The following is an 18,890-nucleotide window of genomic DNA, read 5'->3' as shown; positions in this document are numbered from 1 at the left end:
ACGATAAAAATGTGATAGAGGACAAATTCTCTTCACTTTCCGTCAACTCCACGGCTCTTCTCCGCCATCGATCGCCGCCTTCCTCCGCCTTATCCAGAAAAAACCCCTAAAATTCACTCTATTTCTCATTCAATTTCATTGAATTGAACTCTAAATTTACCCTTTGCTTGAATTTCTTCTCCAATTTCTGTAATCTGCAATTTGACGTTAGGGGAATGGCGATGTTAATAGAGGAGCTGATTAAGTCAATAGAGATGTGGCTGAAGCTGATCAAGAAGCCTCAGGAGTACATTGACCCGACACTTGATCCAGTTCTATTAGTTCCGGGTGTTGCCGGGTCGATTCTCAACGCTGTTGATAAGAAAACAGGTCGGACCGAACGGGTTTGGGTCCGAATACTTGGTGCCGATCATGAGTTTTGTGATAAGTTATGGTGTCGTTTTGACCCTTCTACCGGTAAGTTGAATTTAGGATTTTCGCTAGCTATTTTTGTAGTTAGTGATAATTTTTGTTGTTGTGCTCTTAAAGTCTGTATTTTGATAGATTATAGGGAAAGAAGAAGCTGGTTTTAGGTGGTAAAGATTGTATTTTGATGTTATTTATCTCATTTTTTTCATTTTGGGTGTTATCAAACAGGTAAAACTACCAATTTAGACCCTGACACAAGCATTGAGGTCCCGGAGGACAGATATGGACTGTATGCTATTGATAATTTGGATCCTGACATGGTTAGCTGCCTTTTAGATTATACTAACTATGTGTTGTCATTGTGTTGAAGTTGTAGAAGGCTATTTATCGAGTGATTAATGTTTGTCACTCGGAACCTACATATACAATCGTACTGGAGCAGTGCTGAGATTTGTGCCAATGATAAATCAGAATTATTAGCAAAAATAGTACATGCATTAATTATATGTATGAGAGTCCCCTGTTTGGTGCACTTTTACATGCTCTTCCAAATTACTTTAGGATGTTGTGGTGCTAGTGTTATGTACATCTGATGGATGGAGAATTTATTAGTCTTCACCACTCCCTTCAACTTTGCTCCTAACTCATTTGGATTCAATATAGACCTGAGTATCTTCCTAGTCTCCAAGATCTTCCTTATCACCACGTGGCATTTGTTGGAATAGTGTGTATGTACCCATTTGATCCAAAGACAATTCTTTTTCTCATGCACTGCCCATAACAGCTTCAGGATGGCAGCATTATTCCAAACTTGCAGGTTGATTAGATTTTGACCCCCAGCTGATTTTGGAAGACAAAGTTTCTCCCATGAAACCAGTGCTTTCTAGAACTTAGAGTTGAACCTGTCCATAGATAGGTTCTGCAAATCCCTTCAATTAATTTCAGTATTCTTTTTGGCAATACAAAATTTGTGCCTAATAAGTTTGCATCCCAAGCACTACTGACTTCAATAACTGGATCCTTCCTGCATAGGAGAGTAATCTAGCTGTCCAACATCTTATTCTTTCAGCTCTCTACCAGTGGCATACGTTGAGCTACAGTGAGTCGCTTAGAGGATATAGGCACCCCTAAATATTTGGAAGGCATCTCACCTTCAACATAGTCCAAAGTAGCTAGTATTTTTTGCTTCAAATCAGGTTGGTTTCACTCCAGTGACATATATGGAACTTTTCTCTGTGTTTGCCTGTAAGCCAGAAACTCAGAAAATCTTTGTAAAGCATCTTGCATCAGTTGTATAGAATCAATATCAGCCTTGCAAAACATCAAGAGATCATCTGCAAAGCAGATATGCATTACTCCAAACTGCTTACATCTTGGGTGCAATTTGAATTGAGGAATCTCCTTCAGCTCATTCAACTCTCTTTAAAGATACTCCATTGCTAGAACAAATAAGTAGGGTGACATTGGATCACCTTGTCTGATCCCTTCTTCCTTGGAATAATGGTGGCACACCACCATTGATGATTAGTGAGTATGAAACTGTAGATATGCACTCCATTTCATAGTTCACAAACTGAAAAGGAAAACCCAGTCCAGCTTTGCTAAGAATTCCCACTCAATAGAATCATAAGACTTTCTCAAGTCAACTTTCATAGTACATCTAGGAGATAAACCTGTCCTAGTGTACCACTTCAACAGTTCATGACTTAACAAAATATTATATATACACTCCATTGTTTATTGAGGAGTGTATTACTAATACCATGGATTTCTAGGCATTAGTAGTGCAAAGGATTTAATACATGCATTAATAGGGTTAGAGACCCAATTACTCTTCAAAAGTACTTTTACATCTTTTCCACCATAATTGTGAAGGATACTTTTGGAAATAAATATTTTTATACAATGCATGTTACTTCAATACACCAAACCAAACGATGCACAAGTACTAGTCTATGCATAATTAATACAAGTATAACTAACACATGCATTACTAATACACTCTATTGAGTTTTATTTTTAAACACTCTACCAAACGACCCATAAATCACTATAGATTGGGGTTTTATGTACTGAATCAGTGTTAAGTGCTAAAGAAATAGGAATTTACCAACGAGGGGGAAGCGTCCAATCGTGTTTGAGCATTTCATTGTGTGTGTAACATTATTTTGAACAATGGAGTATTCTTGTTGACTTCTACATGTATTTCAAGGTAATACTTTATGCATTGGATTGGTACAGGTGTAATAGATCTTCGACTTGCTTTTCGGCTAAGAAATTCCCAGGAAGTTCTTTCTCATTAGAGACACAGCAAGGACAATTAAGTTTCTTTCACCCGCTAATGATGAACTATTTGAAGGAAATAAGTGGACACGTTACGGTTTCTAGAAATGCACACAGTGAACAGCATAGATAATTCACTGAATAAATTAGTCTGAGTTGTTTCTTTAGTTTTATTGAAAAGATAAGTTATCACAAAGAGAAGTCATTTTATAAAGTTCCTTACCATCAAGGGTGACACGAGGTTGAATGCGGTAAGTTTAAAATCCTTCTGATGTATAGGGGAAATCAGTGGTCGGGGGGCTGCAATGGATTAGGGGGCCGGACAAAAGTGCTATGATGCTAGAACCTTCGAGTACAAGAGAGAATGAACTTGTGCTATGATGCTAGAACCTTCGAGTACAAGAGAGAATGAAGAGTTCATTCTCAAAGGGAGAGAGTGAAGGATTTGTGTTTGAAAACAAATTGATTTTTTTCATAATGATTCAGTTGTATGTGCTAAAATATTGAAGTCAATATAGTAATGACTTTTTTATGAAATCAGAAATTTGATTTCTTCATCTCATCCTCTTTTGCAGATTATTGGGTCTGATTGTGTATATTATTACCATGATATGATAGTTGAGATGCTCAGCTGGGGTTACCAAGAAGGAAAAACACTATTTGGATTTGGCTATGATTTCCGGCAGAGCAACAGGTAGGTGATGGTCATTCATTGAAATGATTTCCAGTAAATGTTTCCCCTGTTAACGATCAGCTTTTGAGTATCACTAATTTTATGTGTTTCTTAATCCTCCTTGAAGAATTGAAATAGAGATGTCATTTACAGATTTAGTCTCTTGCTTAACAGTATGCGGGCGAGATTAATAACCACATACTCTCAGTGTGGTGTTTCTCTATTATCATATCTTAATATTGTTTACTATCTAAATTTAGTGGGCGACTTACTCAGACATTAATATTACATACTCATATTTTGTGTTGAAAACGTTGCCATGTGTTGATGCTGAAAATTTTGCTATATCCTTTTTTCCCCCTCCAGGCTTCAGGAAACAATGGAGTGTTTTGCGCAAAAGCTAGAATCCATACATACTGCGTCAGGAGGCAAGAAGATAAACATTATAAGTCATTCTATGGGTGGTCTTCTGGTTAAATGTTTCATGGCTCTCCACAGTGATGTAAAGCCTCCTCTCCCTTTCTTTTTGTATTTCTGACCTGATACATCAACTCCTAACCACTCTTCGTGGACCTACTTCACTTCCCTGACCACTCTTTTTGGCCCTAACATATTTATTTTAGTTTTAATCTTTTAATTAATGTTGTATTTGCAGATTTTTGAAAAATATGTGAAGAATTGGATTGCAATAGCTGCACCATTCCAAGGTAAGCAGCTCTTTTGTCATTTCAAGTAAGCTGCATGGTATCCCAATGATGTCTCCACTAATATGGGAAGGAGGGAGTTTTTTTCGATTTTAAATTTCTCGTTTAGTTTTTCTTAAAAAAAAAAATCTTAATTTTAGCTTACAAAAGATACAAGTTTAAATTTATGTAAATCTATATGCCTAATTTCGTGTATGAATTATCTTTTGGCATGGTTGTGTAACTGTCTATAGAATGAGAAGAAGACTTATCGACATTGATTAGCAAAGAACGATGATGTAACGACATAAAAGTAATAATATTTTTCAGTATTACTTATAAAAAAGAAAAGGTAATCATATTTGCATATTGAGGCCAAACGCTATGCTGTCTAGTAAACCGGTATGCAATAGTCTATAAGTTCAAGCTTTGAAGGCTCAGCCATTGAAACAGTTCTTGATAAATAGGTGAGATTGGTAAATGATACTCAAGTAATGACTTATCTTAATTCCGTCTGCTTGATGTAGCTTAATCTTCTAGTAAGTTTATATGTCATCCTTGTTGAGTAAGGTATTCTAACATGTAATAAGGCCTTAGGCTATCACAGGAAAGATATTGGCAAGACTACAGTACTTGAGAGCTCGAAAGCATACCTATAGGCTTAATTTTGAACATAATCGAAATTAACCCAAAAGAAAATTGAAGAAAAGGATATTATATGTAACAGATCTTGCTTTTGATATTTAAATATTTGGAGGCAAACATTCTAATAGACTTAATTATGTTTTCCATGAACGTCTATGAACAGTTGAGGCAAACACAGTCTAATAGAGTTAATTATGTGTTCTATGAATAACTAGACAGTATTGTACAGAAAGCACAGGTTGTATGGTACTATGATTTCAAATTGAGCTTAAATATCTAATTTTGATCTGTCTCAGAATGTTTCTACTGTTTCTTTACTTTTACCCTTACCCTTTAGAATGGTAGCTTTTCAGGATACTGATTGTAGGAGAATCTACATTTTGTATAATTATGATGTTATCGATTTGGTGTGGAACCTTGGATCTGCAAGGGATAATATCTAATCTTGTAGGCTATGGTTTTGGAATTAATATCCGTGATTTTATTTCTTAAATTCTTACATTCCAAATTATTGCAACTTTATTCCTCTGTCCCCTTGTTTTGTCCTTCTCTCTGACATTAAGCTAAGATCAATTAGTGGTGCCGGCATGGTTTGTGGTGTTCTTTTGTGTCTTACGGATTTTAATTTGATATTCTGATTGATGCGATCCGTCTGTGGTTGATCACGTTACAGGTGCTCCTGGATATATTACCTCTTCATTATTGAACGGAACATCATTTGTGCATGGATGGGAAGAGAGGTTTTTCATATCCAAATGGAGTATGCATCAACTGGTTTGTGTTTCAACTCCACTTGAATTGCACTATGATCTATTCTCCCTTTTCTGTCTTCCCTCCTTCCATTTGCATACTTTGTTATCTAGATTTCTTGCACTATTTTGTTAGACAGTGCTTAGTTCTGTGTCATTTGTGCATAGTCATTTTTTCTTCGTTGTTTCTGCTATCTTGTTGAAATTTGTGTCTAGATTATTGTATATGTTGGTCAATCTAAAACAGTAATTAATGATAGGAAGTGGCACGGTTTTGCATATTTTTGGAGGCTCTATGTTTCTTATATCATTAATCCACAGTGTTACTCATACATTCATAGGGGTCTTTTGTTGATAATATGTTCTCCATTCTGGTTTTAAGTGTGCCATTTGTCTTTTTCTTGGATAGTTTCTTTGATATCTATTTATTGGTTAGACTTCAGTTACATATTAAAGCATCCATTATAGGGAATTTGTCTAGCAATATGGACAGGAGGCTTGTTCGTTTGTAATTTTGTCAGCAAAAATTACTTTCTTTGATAGATCAATTACATCTGATATTTGGTCTTGCAGTTGATCGAGTGTCCGTCAATATATGAATTAATGGGGTGTCCTGATTTCCACTGGGAGCATGCACCAGTTCTAGAAATTTGGAAGGAAAAATCTAACAGTAATGGAGAGTCCTCCGTTGTACTCGAGTCTTACTCTCCACTGGAAGCTGTATCAGTGTATGAGTTAGCTCTTGCAAACAACAAGGTGAGCTGGCCATGGAATAGAATGTCACAATTTATACTGAAAAGCTGGTTTTCATGAGGTCTCCTCATTGTATGGCTTCTGGATAGGTCATAGACTTTTCATTGAAGTAAAATGAATTTCCTTTTTCCCCTATCTTGAGCTGTCTGTATATTGACTTGAACCATACACATTATTGTTGTTTCATCTCTTTGGAAGTTGAACGTCAACTATAAAATTCATTTATCCGTCTTTGCAGGTTACTTATAATGGAGAAAAAATTTCTCTGCCGTTCAATCTGGAACTCTTGAAATGGGCTAATAAGACCCGAGAGATATTGTGCCATGCAAAGGTTCCTGATAAAGTTAAGTTCTACAACATCTATGGGACCAATTATGAGACGCCTCATAGTGTCTGGTACTAATTCTTTCTTAAATATTTGGATATCAATTTTACTTGTCTGATGATGGATACTGTTTATAGTTCTAATTCATGAGAATATGGTAACTGAATTGGCTTCTTTGCAGTTATGGAAGTCAGAATGCACCCATTTCTGATCTTCAACAATTACCATTTGTCCAGGTAACATTGTTTTATTTGACTTTGGACTGGTCTGACTGGATTCTGAATTATGTATTTTCATTTCTTCCTTGTCTTATACCACTGGTCTCTCTGACTATCATTTTTATGCATATTCACAGTCTAACTACATATCGGTTGATGGAGATGGTACAGTTCCAACAGAATCTGCAAAGGTATATGCTCTACATTTTGCCTCATGTGATCGTGATATGAATCTTTTTTTAGTTACATATCTAGAGAGATCTTTAATAATACTTTAGACCATTTTGTATGTTCTCTTGCCAAATTGGAACCAATGTATCATAAGAGTGCGGTATGTGTTGCTTTTAAGTTTAAAGGCATCACGCTTCATTTCTTGACTAGTGTTATATTTTGCTTGAACTTGGGATGTAGTAGGGGGAGACTGGAAGAGAAGGAAAGCCTAAAGCACATACTTGGTTATAACAGATTCCTTAGCCTAGGTCCTTCCATTTATTCTTAACATGTTGTGTTTAGGGTTAATTTGCAGTACAAACATTTCTTATCTTTATCATGCTTGCCTCTCTAAATTGCTCTTACTATTAAAGATGTTAATTTGCACAAGATCTTGGCTTTTAGTTATATGCCCAGTTACATCTTTAAAGTTGTTCATCTTTAGATCTGTCTTGTGTTGTTTTCTCTTGTATCTTTTCATTTCCTGCTTGTAGATGTTGGAATCTCACCAACATTCATTTTGAGCAAGTGCTCTGCTGAAAACCAAGTACCTTCAGGGACCAGGGTTTTGTTTGCTTTTAATTTCTGGTAATGTTAGAAAAAAAAAAGCATTCAGATAGTGAGGTTCTTACCAAGAAGATGTGGATTCTTGGTGATTTCTTTGGTGCCTCAGAAGTTTGAGCCAAAGCTGTTTAAGGGCTGCCAGCACAATGTTCCTGTTGAATAGGAGAAAAAAATGGAAGTAATTAAAAAAAGAAAAAATTTGAAACTGTGCCTACCGTAGTATTTTTCTGCTAAATTACCCTGCACACTAATGTGATTAGTGATTGTTTACTCTGCTACTATAGCTATCTGATCCTGAAAATTGTTAAAAATTATATGGTTTGATGTGCTATCCTTCTCAAGAAATATGGTTCAATATACGATACTTTCTGGCAGGCTGATGGGCTTAAAGCAGAAGCTAGGGTTGGAGTCCCTGGGGATCACAGAGGAATCGTCTGTGACCGCCACGTGTTTAGAGTGATCAAGCACTGGTTGCGAGCAGATCATGATCCTTATTACAATCCAATCAACGATTACGTTATCCTACCCACTTCATTTGACATCGAAAGGCACCATGAGAAAGGTTTGGATGTAACTTCTCTCAGAGAGGAGTGGGAAATTGTTTCAGAAAGCCAGGATGGCAAAGAGAATGCGGATAGCGGAAAGACAAAGGTGGGTTCTATATCTGTCTCTCATGTTGGAGATGACAATACTACGTGGGAAGAAGCCCATGCGACTCTTATTGTCCACCCTAAAAGTGAAGGTAAGCAACATGTAGAGTTGAATGCCATGTCTGTTTCTGCAAGGGCTTGAAACTTATATTACCATATGGTCAAAGGGGCTTTATTGTTTTATATCCATCTGTCTATTCCTCCTGATTTCTTCTGTATATAGAAAGTAATTGTGCTCCTGAACAGAACCATGTATGTATGTATATATATGTGCATATTAACGTTATCAAGTATGTGATGTGGATCAATCAAATAAGAAATTTGATTTCTTGTTCATCACTTGTTACTTTATATGTCAATGTCAAATGTGAAACCACAGCAAAAATCAACAATGGAGGAGTTCAAAACTCCATGTGAAAATGAGAAATAGAACGAATGAGTATCGAGGATAAGCCAGGTGAAACGAGCAAACACATTGCTGTAAGGCGCGAAATGGAGCCTTCAATGAAGACTACCACTACCAAAGACTTGTTTGCAACTCTCTGAAAAGGTTGCAAAGATTCTAAAGTAGTGTTTTAAATCAATTAAACTAGTGTTGTTGCACCAATCAGAAAGTGATTGGTATTTGAATTTGGAACAGTTCTATTTTGAAAATTTTGATAAAAACATTATTTTTTTAATTAAAACTACCTCCCCTCATTTTTATGTAGAAGCTAAGGTGCATATACAGTTTCTGCTAAATACATGCAGTTACTCAAAATATTGTTATGGTATTACATAAAAAGTTGCACAGTTTCTGGTCTTCTTGAGTGAAAGAGACAGTTCCTGATCATAGCAACAGTTTTGGGGGCTTCCTCCACTTCATAAATTTTGTATGATAGCTTCACAGAAATGATACAACAAATAGATACAATTCTCTTCTAAACACATTTCTTACATATTGTACAACTTAATATCTAACCTCTATATGTAGCTTCATGAATTAAAAGTGAAAGAATAATAATAACAATAATAATACTCATACTGGTGGGAGGCTTAAATAATACTCCAACTCCTCCCAGCTCAATGCATGACTGAGCCTTCCAAAGACAAATGAAGCAGATAAAATGAAGCAATTCACTCTTTTTTTTATTTTGGCAAACGGAGACGACTCATCATTGTTTCCTTCTCTTTGGTTCGCGCTGCTCCCCTAACTGCAAAGAAACATACATCTCATCATCTGATCCTCCCACCACAGAGAGTCTTTTTAGTTCCCCATTTCCATGTTGAATCCCAGAGACACTTGGGATAAACTGATGCTCGACGCAAGGAGTTGCTTTATTTCCATCCTGAATGTGGAAGTGTTTATGCTCAAGTGGTGGAACTACCCCTTCGTCAGATTCATCATCGATGGGATCTTGTCGGACGTTTAAATTGATGGGCTCAAAGTTTACTTCAGCTTTCAGTTGAATCCGCTCGGCTGGTGATGACCCTCCAACAGCCGAACCAATACCCGCAGCTGATGCAATAATTTGATCTTGCAATGCAACTGATTTAGAGGAAGTGAATACAGAAGTAGGGACTACAGATATGAAATAGTAAATGATAGAGATCAAGAAAATTTGAAGGCAAAAATTAGAAATCAAAGTTTTTATTAGACTGAATACTAAGTTTTTGGGCTTATATCTACAATCTTTTTGTTCCGCCACATTTCACAAATATTTCCTCAAAGACCAAACTGCTATATCCATATTGGGGACACCTTTTAGAGAGCTAATAATCTTATACTAACCAAGGCATTTATAATTTAAGCTGGTATTTAACATGACCATGCAAAAAGTAACCACATATTGGTGAGTCCTTCCCCTCCAAGAACCACACTCCACGTATAACCCTTTTCGTTGTAAGGTTAGGGGTTGCATTTCATGTCATATAATGTCAAAATCCAGAATTTCATGACGATATTTAAAATTTCAAAGAATAAGGAGAATTAGATGCTGAGAGATACCAACCTTGGAGACTCTCGTTGGATGTAATGAGATCAAGTTCAAGAAGATCAAGGAGACGCCCCAAGTCAACCCCACTAGTCCAATTCTCAGGAGGTTGGCCAACTCTCAATTTTAAACGACCTCGATTGGCAGTTCCCCCCCAAATTATTCCTATAGGTCGTGGCTTCTCCCCCTCAGGGCTAGTCAAGAGAATGAGGCTACCACTGTCACCTTCAAGATCAAATGTCTGTTGGTTCTCACCAACAACTAGAAAATCTGTAAAGAAACAAATTCCTTTTTCATCATTATACTCCAGGGCATAGGCCATAATGTTTCCAGTCGTAAGACCAGAGCTCCTTCCAACTTTCACCACTTGCCTACCAATGACACTACCGACAGGAGACTGTAAGTCTATTTTATTGACATCACCTATGTCTCCTATTCCTTTCACAGACGTCGTTACATTCAACATGTTGAAATCTTCTGCAAATGGAATAAATGCTCCATCAGCTCGAACAAACGTTTCTGCAAGATTACGACATCACAAACAGAGTACATGGGTGTCAGGATCCAATTTGAAATACTACTATTGTTCAATGGGGCAAAAATGATACAATAAACACTGTTTAAATTACCTGGATTTGTACCAGCAAATATGCCATACCAAAGATCATCTGTTATGAAGGATGTAGCCCTCTCTACAGCACCTAAATACACCCCAGGCCCCAGGCTAGGTGGCAGAGGATGAAACATTTTCTGGCTTGGATAATCCAAGTCAACAGCTACATGACGATTGGTAAGGAAACCGACCTGCCTGATACCTGTCCGACTTTTAACAATCGCACCCAAGGTTCCATATGTTTCCTGACTAGCAACCTAGGACAGATGAAAGAGAAAAGGTTACTTCAGAATACAATGTTATGCGAAGCCAAATCAATTAAGTCAATCATTCTGCAGGATCAAGAAAAGTAATCACTTCTCTCTCAACATGGGCTTCGTGTCAACATTCTTAAAGAGGAATTTTTTTTGCTTAACAATGAATTACCTTTTAAACATCATAACTAACTTCAGAAGTTACTTTTGTCCTACTGTTAAGCTTATAAAATCTCCAATCAATAATAGTACCTCGGTTAACAATTACTCGCAATTTTATCTCTAGGTAATAAATTTTAGGTCCATTCTTTTATAATGAACTTTAATAATTAGTGGATCTCAACAAGTAATGTCATTTAGTCATTAAGGGTAAAAAGAGGATGCTAAAATAAGATACTTCCAAAAAAAGAGGACGTCATACTTTTAGGGGCATACTACAAAGGAAAGTCACACATAAAATGGAATATAGCAACTAATGAAGATCAAATCCACAACGAGAGTGCCAATCCATAAAAGTCTCTCTTGATAGTTAACAATCATAAGTCTAGCTTCTAAGAGCAGTAACTCTGTGTCTCTTAAGAAACAGAGAGTTAAAGCCAACGTTATCTTTGGTGTGTTCTCTATCAATTGCATATTTTTGTGTTTGTGACGCCCAACTTTCTATTTGTTTTTGTGTTCCATCTCTATGATTGCCTTGCTAGGATTTGTTATGAGTACAGTTCTCTTTTCCAGTAAAACCTAGTAAGAATAATATCCATCTTTGATCAGTATAGTAGAGAATTCGCCAATTCGGCGTGTTTCACCTGTCTTCGACCAGACTTTGACCTTGGCATGTTAAGATCAATATCCAAATAGCCTCTGTAGCATCACCAATTTGTCAAAACATATTCAGACATCACTGATGGATTGGCAAACCCACCAGACTCACCACCAATACATTATTTTTTCTTCTCACAATGCAGCAACCAGCTTTAAATGACCATTGGTTAAGCATTAAGAAGGTGTTACCTATCCACTGGTGACATATCCGTGACAGGATTAGCTTCCTTTGACGGCAACAAACTGCCACAGAGCTTTGCCGAAGTAGGGCACCTACCACCACTACAAAAAACTCTCATAACCAAGCACTCGCTTCAACCTTTGCTAATTTGGCAGTTGAAATGTCGCACCAAACAAGTTTTGAGGAATTCCTTTCTCTTCTCCACTCTTCCACTATTCGGTAGTCTCTCTATCTATATGAGGTAGGGGTAAGGTTTGTGTGCATTCTATCTCCCGGACCTCACTAATGAGATCACACTGGTATGTTGTTGGTGTTGCTCCAGCGCAGATAACATCTAGCATGGGGACAGCCTAGGTGCTACGTAAATGTACAATTTCATGATCTACACCTCTATTCATTTGAAAAGATTTAATTTGGTATGTCTAGCCGGCATTATAGAAAGGAGGAGGAGATTCTTTCTAGAATAGATATGCGCCTTTATTTCTTGTTGAGTCAGGAACTGAAATAAAATAATACTCCCTATGTTTCAATAAGAGTGACCTGGTTTGACTTGGCACAAAGTTGTAGAAAATAAAGAAGACTTTTGAATCTTGTGGTTCTAAATTAAAGTTATGTCAAATGTACTAAATTACCCTTTAATCTTGTGGCTTTAAACATGCCACATGGCAAGATGAAATTAAAATGTTTACCAAAAAAAGAAAGAGGTCATTCTTTTTGAAATAGACTAAAAAGGAAATGAGGTCATTCTTTTGAAACAAAGGGAGTATTTGATTCGTCAAAGATATGACCCTTATTAATGAAGATAGAAGGAATGTCAGAACATTTAGCCAATAACCAACTACACATGAATGTCAGGATTCATGAACTAGAAAATCCTCTATCTAGTAACAGTATCATCCCTTGATACAAGGTAACCACAACAATATTCTAATATGTTTTCAATAAAGATAAGAAAAGTACAAACAAAGAAACAAACAAAAGGTGGGAAAATGGGGTTCTCTTGCTGACAGACATGGAAAACTTGAACAATACTTCCTCAAAGCTTGCACCAGAATAAATAATATTTTCCTAGTTTACATCTTACTGTTTCAATTTGATAAAACACATTAGAACAATCTCTTTATTATGTAAAATATTTGTAAATTACTCACTAGGAAACCACTTTTTGGCTATTAAACCACTGGTGATGAAACTGTGCCACCTGAAAAAAGGAGAGATGACCTTGCGGAGGTGATTGACGTTTCAAAAAGTAAGGTGAGATGGGTACTGAATAGGCTGTAGAGTAACATTGAAATTGATGGTAGTTGGCAATTCTGTGTAGGTAGTAACTGAAGAAAGAGAGTAATAATCAGATAGATTTGATTCAACAAATCAACCTTTGGTGTTGCAGCGTTTGGTACTCACAGTTCATGAAGGTTCTGGAAGATTCATATATGGAGATAGAAAACTGATGCTTTTGTAATATTGGTAAATTAACGATACCAGATTGTCGATAAAAACTGTATACTCTGGAAATATATAGAGAAAAAATCCTGCAATTGATGCCCTTAATACGATATTTACAATTTCAGGCTCACTTAAATTTCATTTCCGGATTTCACCATTTTCAGAATAGATTAGTCCCCTCCATTAGTTTCTTCATGCTGATAAATACAGAATTTGTAATTACTTGGAGAAAAAAAAATGTGCTACTACACTTCCCATGTGATAGAAAAGGATTTCATGATCCTGAAATTCTCTTATCAGGGATCATAAATCCTAAGTTCACCCAACATTAGCAAAAAGATTCTTACAGCTGATGTCTTAATCAAACAAGAGTTCAGTTTTTTAATAAAACAACTGATTATTTCTTTAGACCAACCATTTACATAGATCATGAAATCTATAAGTTCATTAATTTCTGCATAACAAACATCCAAATGAATCAAATTCACCACACTAAGATAAAGAACTACATAAAAGTTAAAAGCACCCTAACCGACAGGCAACACTGAATGGATGTCATAAGGATAGACCATGGACATATCCTTAGGAAACCTATCCAAGATTGGGAATGGGATGAGATGGAGATCTTCTACAGAATGATAACAACGTTGACATTGTAAAGTACAATGACAGGATGATGTAGAGAAAACTGTTGGTAGAATGCTTTCCGGGATATCTATCACACAACAAGGTAGGAAGCATTGTGGGAGTGTATTTGAGGAATAAGGCTCCCAAAAGTAGCTTTCTTGGTAAGACCGTAAGAGTGCCGTACGGTATACTACTCCAACAGCACACAACTTGAAGAGAATAGGCTTTCTAAAGTTGAATAGGTGTTGCATGTCCAAAAGGAACAGGGAGGACATGAATCATCAAATCCTTTGTAGCGAATTAGCAGTAGTGCTATAGAGATCAGTGTATTCCTTGTGTTCTTATTTCTGACCAGCAGCCAATCACCTTTTTCTCCATTGCAAGACCACATCACAGCCGTGGAATTCAATTTTTACTTTACTTGGCATTTGTCAGACTATGCCTGTCTCTACTCAATAATATCTAATGTGCTGGGGCCTGGGAGCCAAGGACCAAATCAGATCACATAAAAAAGCCTCAAATTTTGGAATACTATATCCCAAGTTGTCTGGTTGACTGTCTAGTTAGAAGGAAAAAACAGAATTTTTGAAGGCAAAAGAACAAACACTCTTAGTCTCAAGTTTAGAGCCATTATGTTGCTAGCTTTTTTTGGTGCAAACTAGCTTTGTACAGGATACATATGCCCAGTTAGATAAGATTGGGGAATTGCACAACTTCTACTATGTTTGAAGCACTTATGTAGTTCTTGTTCACTTTTAATACAATACCTTATTACTATCAAAAAGAAGATGATGGCGTAGTTTGCGCAACTAGCCTGCACATGCATTTTCGGACGAGGGGAAAAGGAACAAAAGAATATCTGATGGAATTGAGAAATAGACATAAGAGAATTAAGAGTTTAATGTTTCACTTTCACTTTGGTGTAAAGGAACCGTTCCTACAGTAGTTGACAGAATTTCTAGAAGCTTAGTGCTAAATACTTGTAATTTTTTTACACTATCTTGATGCATAGTAATGAAAGGACATTCTGATCAAGAAGAGACAATTACCTGGGAACCAGAACCAATGCATGGATCACTTCCCCGTAAACCATCAACAAGTTCAGTATATAGCTGTTCCTTTGGAGTTGCTGCCGGTGCCCCAAAGTATGAGAACTCCACAACATCAACATCACACCAAACACCACCTGGTCCCTGCCCAATTACAAAAGATTCTCAAGCCCAATAGTATTGGCAGAACAGTTAAGACTCCAGAAAAGTCAATGAACCATAGCTGGCCCGGCCACCACCGTTATAAAAAGAAACAAAAAGAAGTTAGTGAATCTACTCAACTTTAGTGCATGTTAATGCAATAGATCCTATATCAATTAAGACATGGGAATTTTTGCCGTTTGGTGAAAGACTTTTACTAGTTAACCATGTTCCATGAAGAACAAGGACTGTTAGCAGAATAAACACATAAAGACAAAGGAAAAAATTGATAGAAAAGCCTGAAGTCATAAGTGCCACCTAAGCAATAAAATCATTACACTAAAACTGTTTATGCTAAATGCAAGTACAGGGGTTCCAACAAGATTAAACCTCAAGAAAAGCCGGTAGACATTGGACAAGGTTGAGCCATTGCCTGTGAACTTTTCTGGCAACAAAGACAAGAATAGCTGGTATCTCTGTCAAAGCACCTCGCCGGATACGAAATCCGATTGCTGTACCAAGACTAAAGCGACGCAAGTTTTTGCTATGAAATGCTCTAATGGTCATAACTTCAAGCAATGTTGTAGCTTGCTGTCCCGTGGGATGTCCTCCCAGGGTTTCAGGTAAAACCCCCTTCTGAAGGTTACCAAAGTAATTGGCCCGATCCTCAGCAGCATCTAAGCGACAAGGCCATGAGAAGTAGGCAGCATTGCTCTCAGCGACCTGACAACCTGATGCAAAGGCTTGCAGTGGTGGTGGACTTGACAAAGGAAGTTGGTTAAAATAATTTCTCTCCAAATCCAGGGCTGACTCCTCTGATTGCACAGATCCAGAGTGATTGAATCCTAAATCCAGTCTTTCCATATTTTGAGCTTTTCTGTCTGGTCATTCATTAAAACATCTGCTTAGCTGCAAAAGCCCCCCCTAATTCAACCTTGAAAGGAAATGTTCTATATGAAGTACTAATTCCATTGATTCAAATAACCAAAAAAAAAAAAAATACGAATAAAAAAGCATTTTAGTTTGACAACAACATAATTAACCTTACCATATCCATACCAAGGCACCTTATAACACTGTACAGACCAAAGTAATCGATAAGCTGCACCTGGAATTTACATTAACATGAAGTAGCATTAGCAAGTACAATAAAGAAAACTCAAAATATCCCAAAACCTACTGAAAGAAAGCAACTTGTGCATTTCCATAGAAAGCAAAGATAACAATCAGAAACCAACAAGCAGCTTTGTAAGCAATATGTCATATTATATATAGAAATAAATGCACCCTTTATTTTGTTCTCACCTCAGTATGTACCACCACAACTAAGCTAATAAATACAGAAAAATAAATTCATAAACAAAGAGAATATCTTAACACACATGAAAGATAAAACAACTGAACTGTAAAAACTCTTTAGCACCAAGAAACAAGTCAACATAGAGCAGGAGAAGGTCAAGTTAATTCAAGAATTGTTCTAAGCAAACCCCATGTCAAGAAAACCTATAAAGATTGAATCTTTACAATCAAATTCAAAAGAAACCTCACCTCACCTCACCTGTCAGCAACAATGAAGTCCCTGAAAAATCCCCAGAAAAAATTGCCCTAGTAAAGACTTCAAAAAGAAGGCCCCTCTCCACACTTATCTACCAAATTAATCCAAGAAACTTTCTTCACTCAATTGAATAACCCCATTATCCTAAATCTGCAGTAGAATCACAATCCAATGCTCTATTTGTCTGTGCTTGTGCGCGCGTGCCTATCAGAGTCTATCACTGTGTGTGTGTGTGAGGAGAGAGAGGGATAGAGGGAGGGGGGGGGGGAGTGTCAGAAAAGAAAAGGAAGAAAACCGGAAAAAGTCCAAAAAAACAAATAGAGATTATTTTGAGAAAATGAAAAAAATACATATATTTTAGCATTAAAAAGATATACCCGTATTTGAGTTATGAGTATGAAAAAAATCTTATTAAAAACATTAAGTTGTGAGCATAAAAATAAGAACCTGTTAAAAGCATTATTTTGAAATATTCAAGTTATGAATATGGAAAAAATTCTTGTTGTAAGCATTATTATAAGAATTGAAATATAATCAGACTTTGATATGATATATTATTTATGTTGCACAATCAAATTTTATTAGTTAATAAAAAATATTGAAGTTAGTAATTACTTATAAGTTCTAGTAATTTTATAAATTATTTAAACAATTATAAAGCTTTTATATATATTTTTATAATTAAAATTTAAAAATTTAAATCTTAACTATATCACGTAAATTATGACAAACGATTAGCATAAAGAAACAAGTATTTGTTAATGAGTTAAAGGTAAAGGAAAATCTAATAATAAAGAAAACATAGGTTATCTTTTTACATATTAGTAAAGTAAAAACATAGATTATGTAGAGTAAGTATTATTATTTTTATTTTTCTATTTTTAGCAAGTGTATCCAATAAGTAGTATGTATTGATGCAAAAAGTACCATTTATTAATGAGATTTTTATTTTTTTCCCAAAACCCTTTTTTCTATTTCCTTCTTCACTTTTTGCTGTCACTGTCATTCTCTCTTTTCTTTTCCTTTCTACCCTTTTTTTCATATTTTTTGTTGCCACTCATCATTTGAATAATCACTAAACAACACTTTTCTTATAGTTATTAAAAGTCAATTTAGTGCACGAAATATCTTAAACTACTATTTATGGAAAAGAAAATTGTATTAGATAAAATATAAATAATATCCTCACACAATTATAACTTTTATTTTAATTTATGTGCATTTTTTAACTTGATATATAATTTATAAAATGATTTTAATACTAGTAATCTAAAACCCTCCTTTATTATTTGTTTTGAGTGTAAAGAAATAATAATAATTTAAAGTGATTAAAAAGAAAATTATATCATTTTAAAAAAAATAGTAATTAATCTTATTATTCAAAATAATAACATATGAATCACACGAGACTAATTATCGTTAAAAAATGCTACTAGCTTCACAAAATAGCAGCAAATTAAATTAAGCAAGTTACATATTTAATCTGTTGATCAAAAAAGAATTATATTTTACTACTTAAATGTATATTATTATGTAAGGTGTGTATATTTTATATAAACTATACATTAATATATTAAGAAAAGAGAATATGTTTTGAATATGTATTATTTTGATGAGTGTATATATTGGATAAAGGTTTCATTCCATAAATTACTATCAAAAGTTAAAATTTTATTCTTCTTGATTGGAAAATATTTCTATTTCTTCTAACACTAGGTTAAATTCTATTTTTATGCATATACTTTTGCTATTAGCGTCAGATTTTAAGTTTCAAAGATAATTTTAATGTTCTAAGCGTATTGAAAGATTCATATCTCACGTTTCAAGTTTTCTTATCATAGGTTTTTGTTACATTTTTTTTACCCGTTCTTTGAGGAGTTATCACTTTTTTCATTCTTTTGATAATTTAAATTTGATATCTTAAAATTAAAAGTAAAGGTTACTTACTTACTGTCCGAACAATTTATTCTCAAATGATTACCAGTTTTATTACTATCAAAAGTTTAAAATTATATTCTTCTTGACAAGAACATAATGAAGTTATGATTTCTTGGATACCATTGGAAATTTT

At 35.3% G+C, this 18,890-nt stretch overlaps 2 protein-coding genes across 24 annotated transcripts; one reads left to right on the top strand and one right to left on the bottom strand.

Moving 5' to 3' along the window:
- The first annotated feature begins 202 nt into the window (after positions 1 to 202).
- On the top strand, positions 203 to 8,500 carry LOC544234 (lecithine cholesterol acyltransferase-like protein). The gene is made up of 11 exons (NM_001247826.2): positions 203 to 456; positions 637 to 728; positions 3,267 to 3,385; positions 3,731 to 3,866; positions 4,020 to 4,071; positions 5,366 to 5,466; positions 6,015 to 6,197; positions 6,433 to 6,590; positions 6,701 to 6,755; positions 6,875 to 6,928; positions 7,887 to 8,500. Exons 1-11 carry the CDS (start codon positions 216 to 218, stop codon positions 8,301 to 8,303), a joined length of 1,608 nt encoding a protein of 535 aa, NP_001234755.1. The 5' UTR covers positions 203 to 215; the 3' UTR covers positions 8,304 to 8,500.
- Positions 8,501 to 8,987: 487 nt separating this feature from the next.
- Positions 8,988 to 17,305, bottom strand: LOC101256056 (protein NARROW LEAF 1). 23 transcript variants are annotated; one of them, XM_010318714.4, is made up of 7 exons: positions 16,823 to 17,305; positions 16,313 to 16,372; positions 15,655 to 16,198; positions 15,124 to 15,267; positions 10,764 to 11,004; positions 10,153 to 10,653; positions 8,988 to 9,689 (listed from the first exon to the last, which is right to left on the bottom strand). In XM_010318714.4, exons 3-7 carry the CDS (start codon positions 16,126 to 16,128, stop codon positions 9,316 to 9,318), a joined length of 1,734 nt encoding a protein of 577 aa, XP_010317016.1. In that variant the 5' UTR covers positions 16,129 to 16,198; positions 16,313 to 16,372; positions 16,823 to 17,305; the 3' UTR covers positions 8,988 to 9,315. The 23 variants fall into 23 exon arrangements, with proteins under 23 accessions (XP_010317016.1, XP_025885090.1, XP_069149611.1 ...); XM_026029305.2 differs by having other exon boundaries at positions 8,988 to 9,722; positions 16,813 to 17,204; XM_069293510.1 differs by having other exon boundaries at positions 8,988 to 9,659; positions 16,823 to 17,158.
- Positions 17,306 to 18,890: the final 1,585 nt, after the last annotated feature.

The sequence above is a fragment of the Solanum lycopersicum genome, chromosome 2 (assembly GCF_036512215.1).
Source record: "Solanum lycopersicum chromosome 2, SLM_r2.1".
In the NCBI taxonomy this organism is placed as follows: domain Eukaryota; kingdom Viridiplantae; phylum Streptophyta; class Magnoliopsida; order Solanales; family Solanaceae; genus Solanum; species Solanum lycopersicum.
The sequence above is the reverse complement of the archived record's forward strand: the minus strand, read 5'-3'. Positions and strand labels throughout refer to the sequence as shown.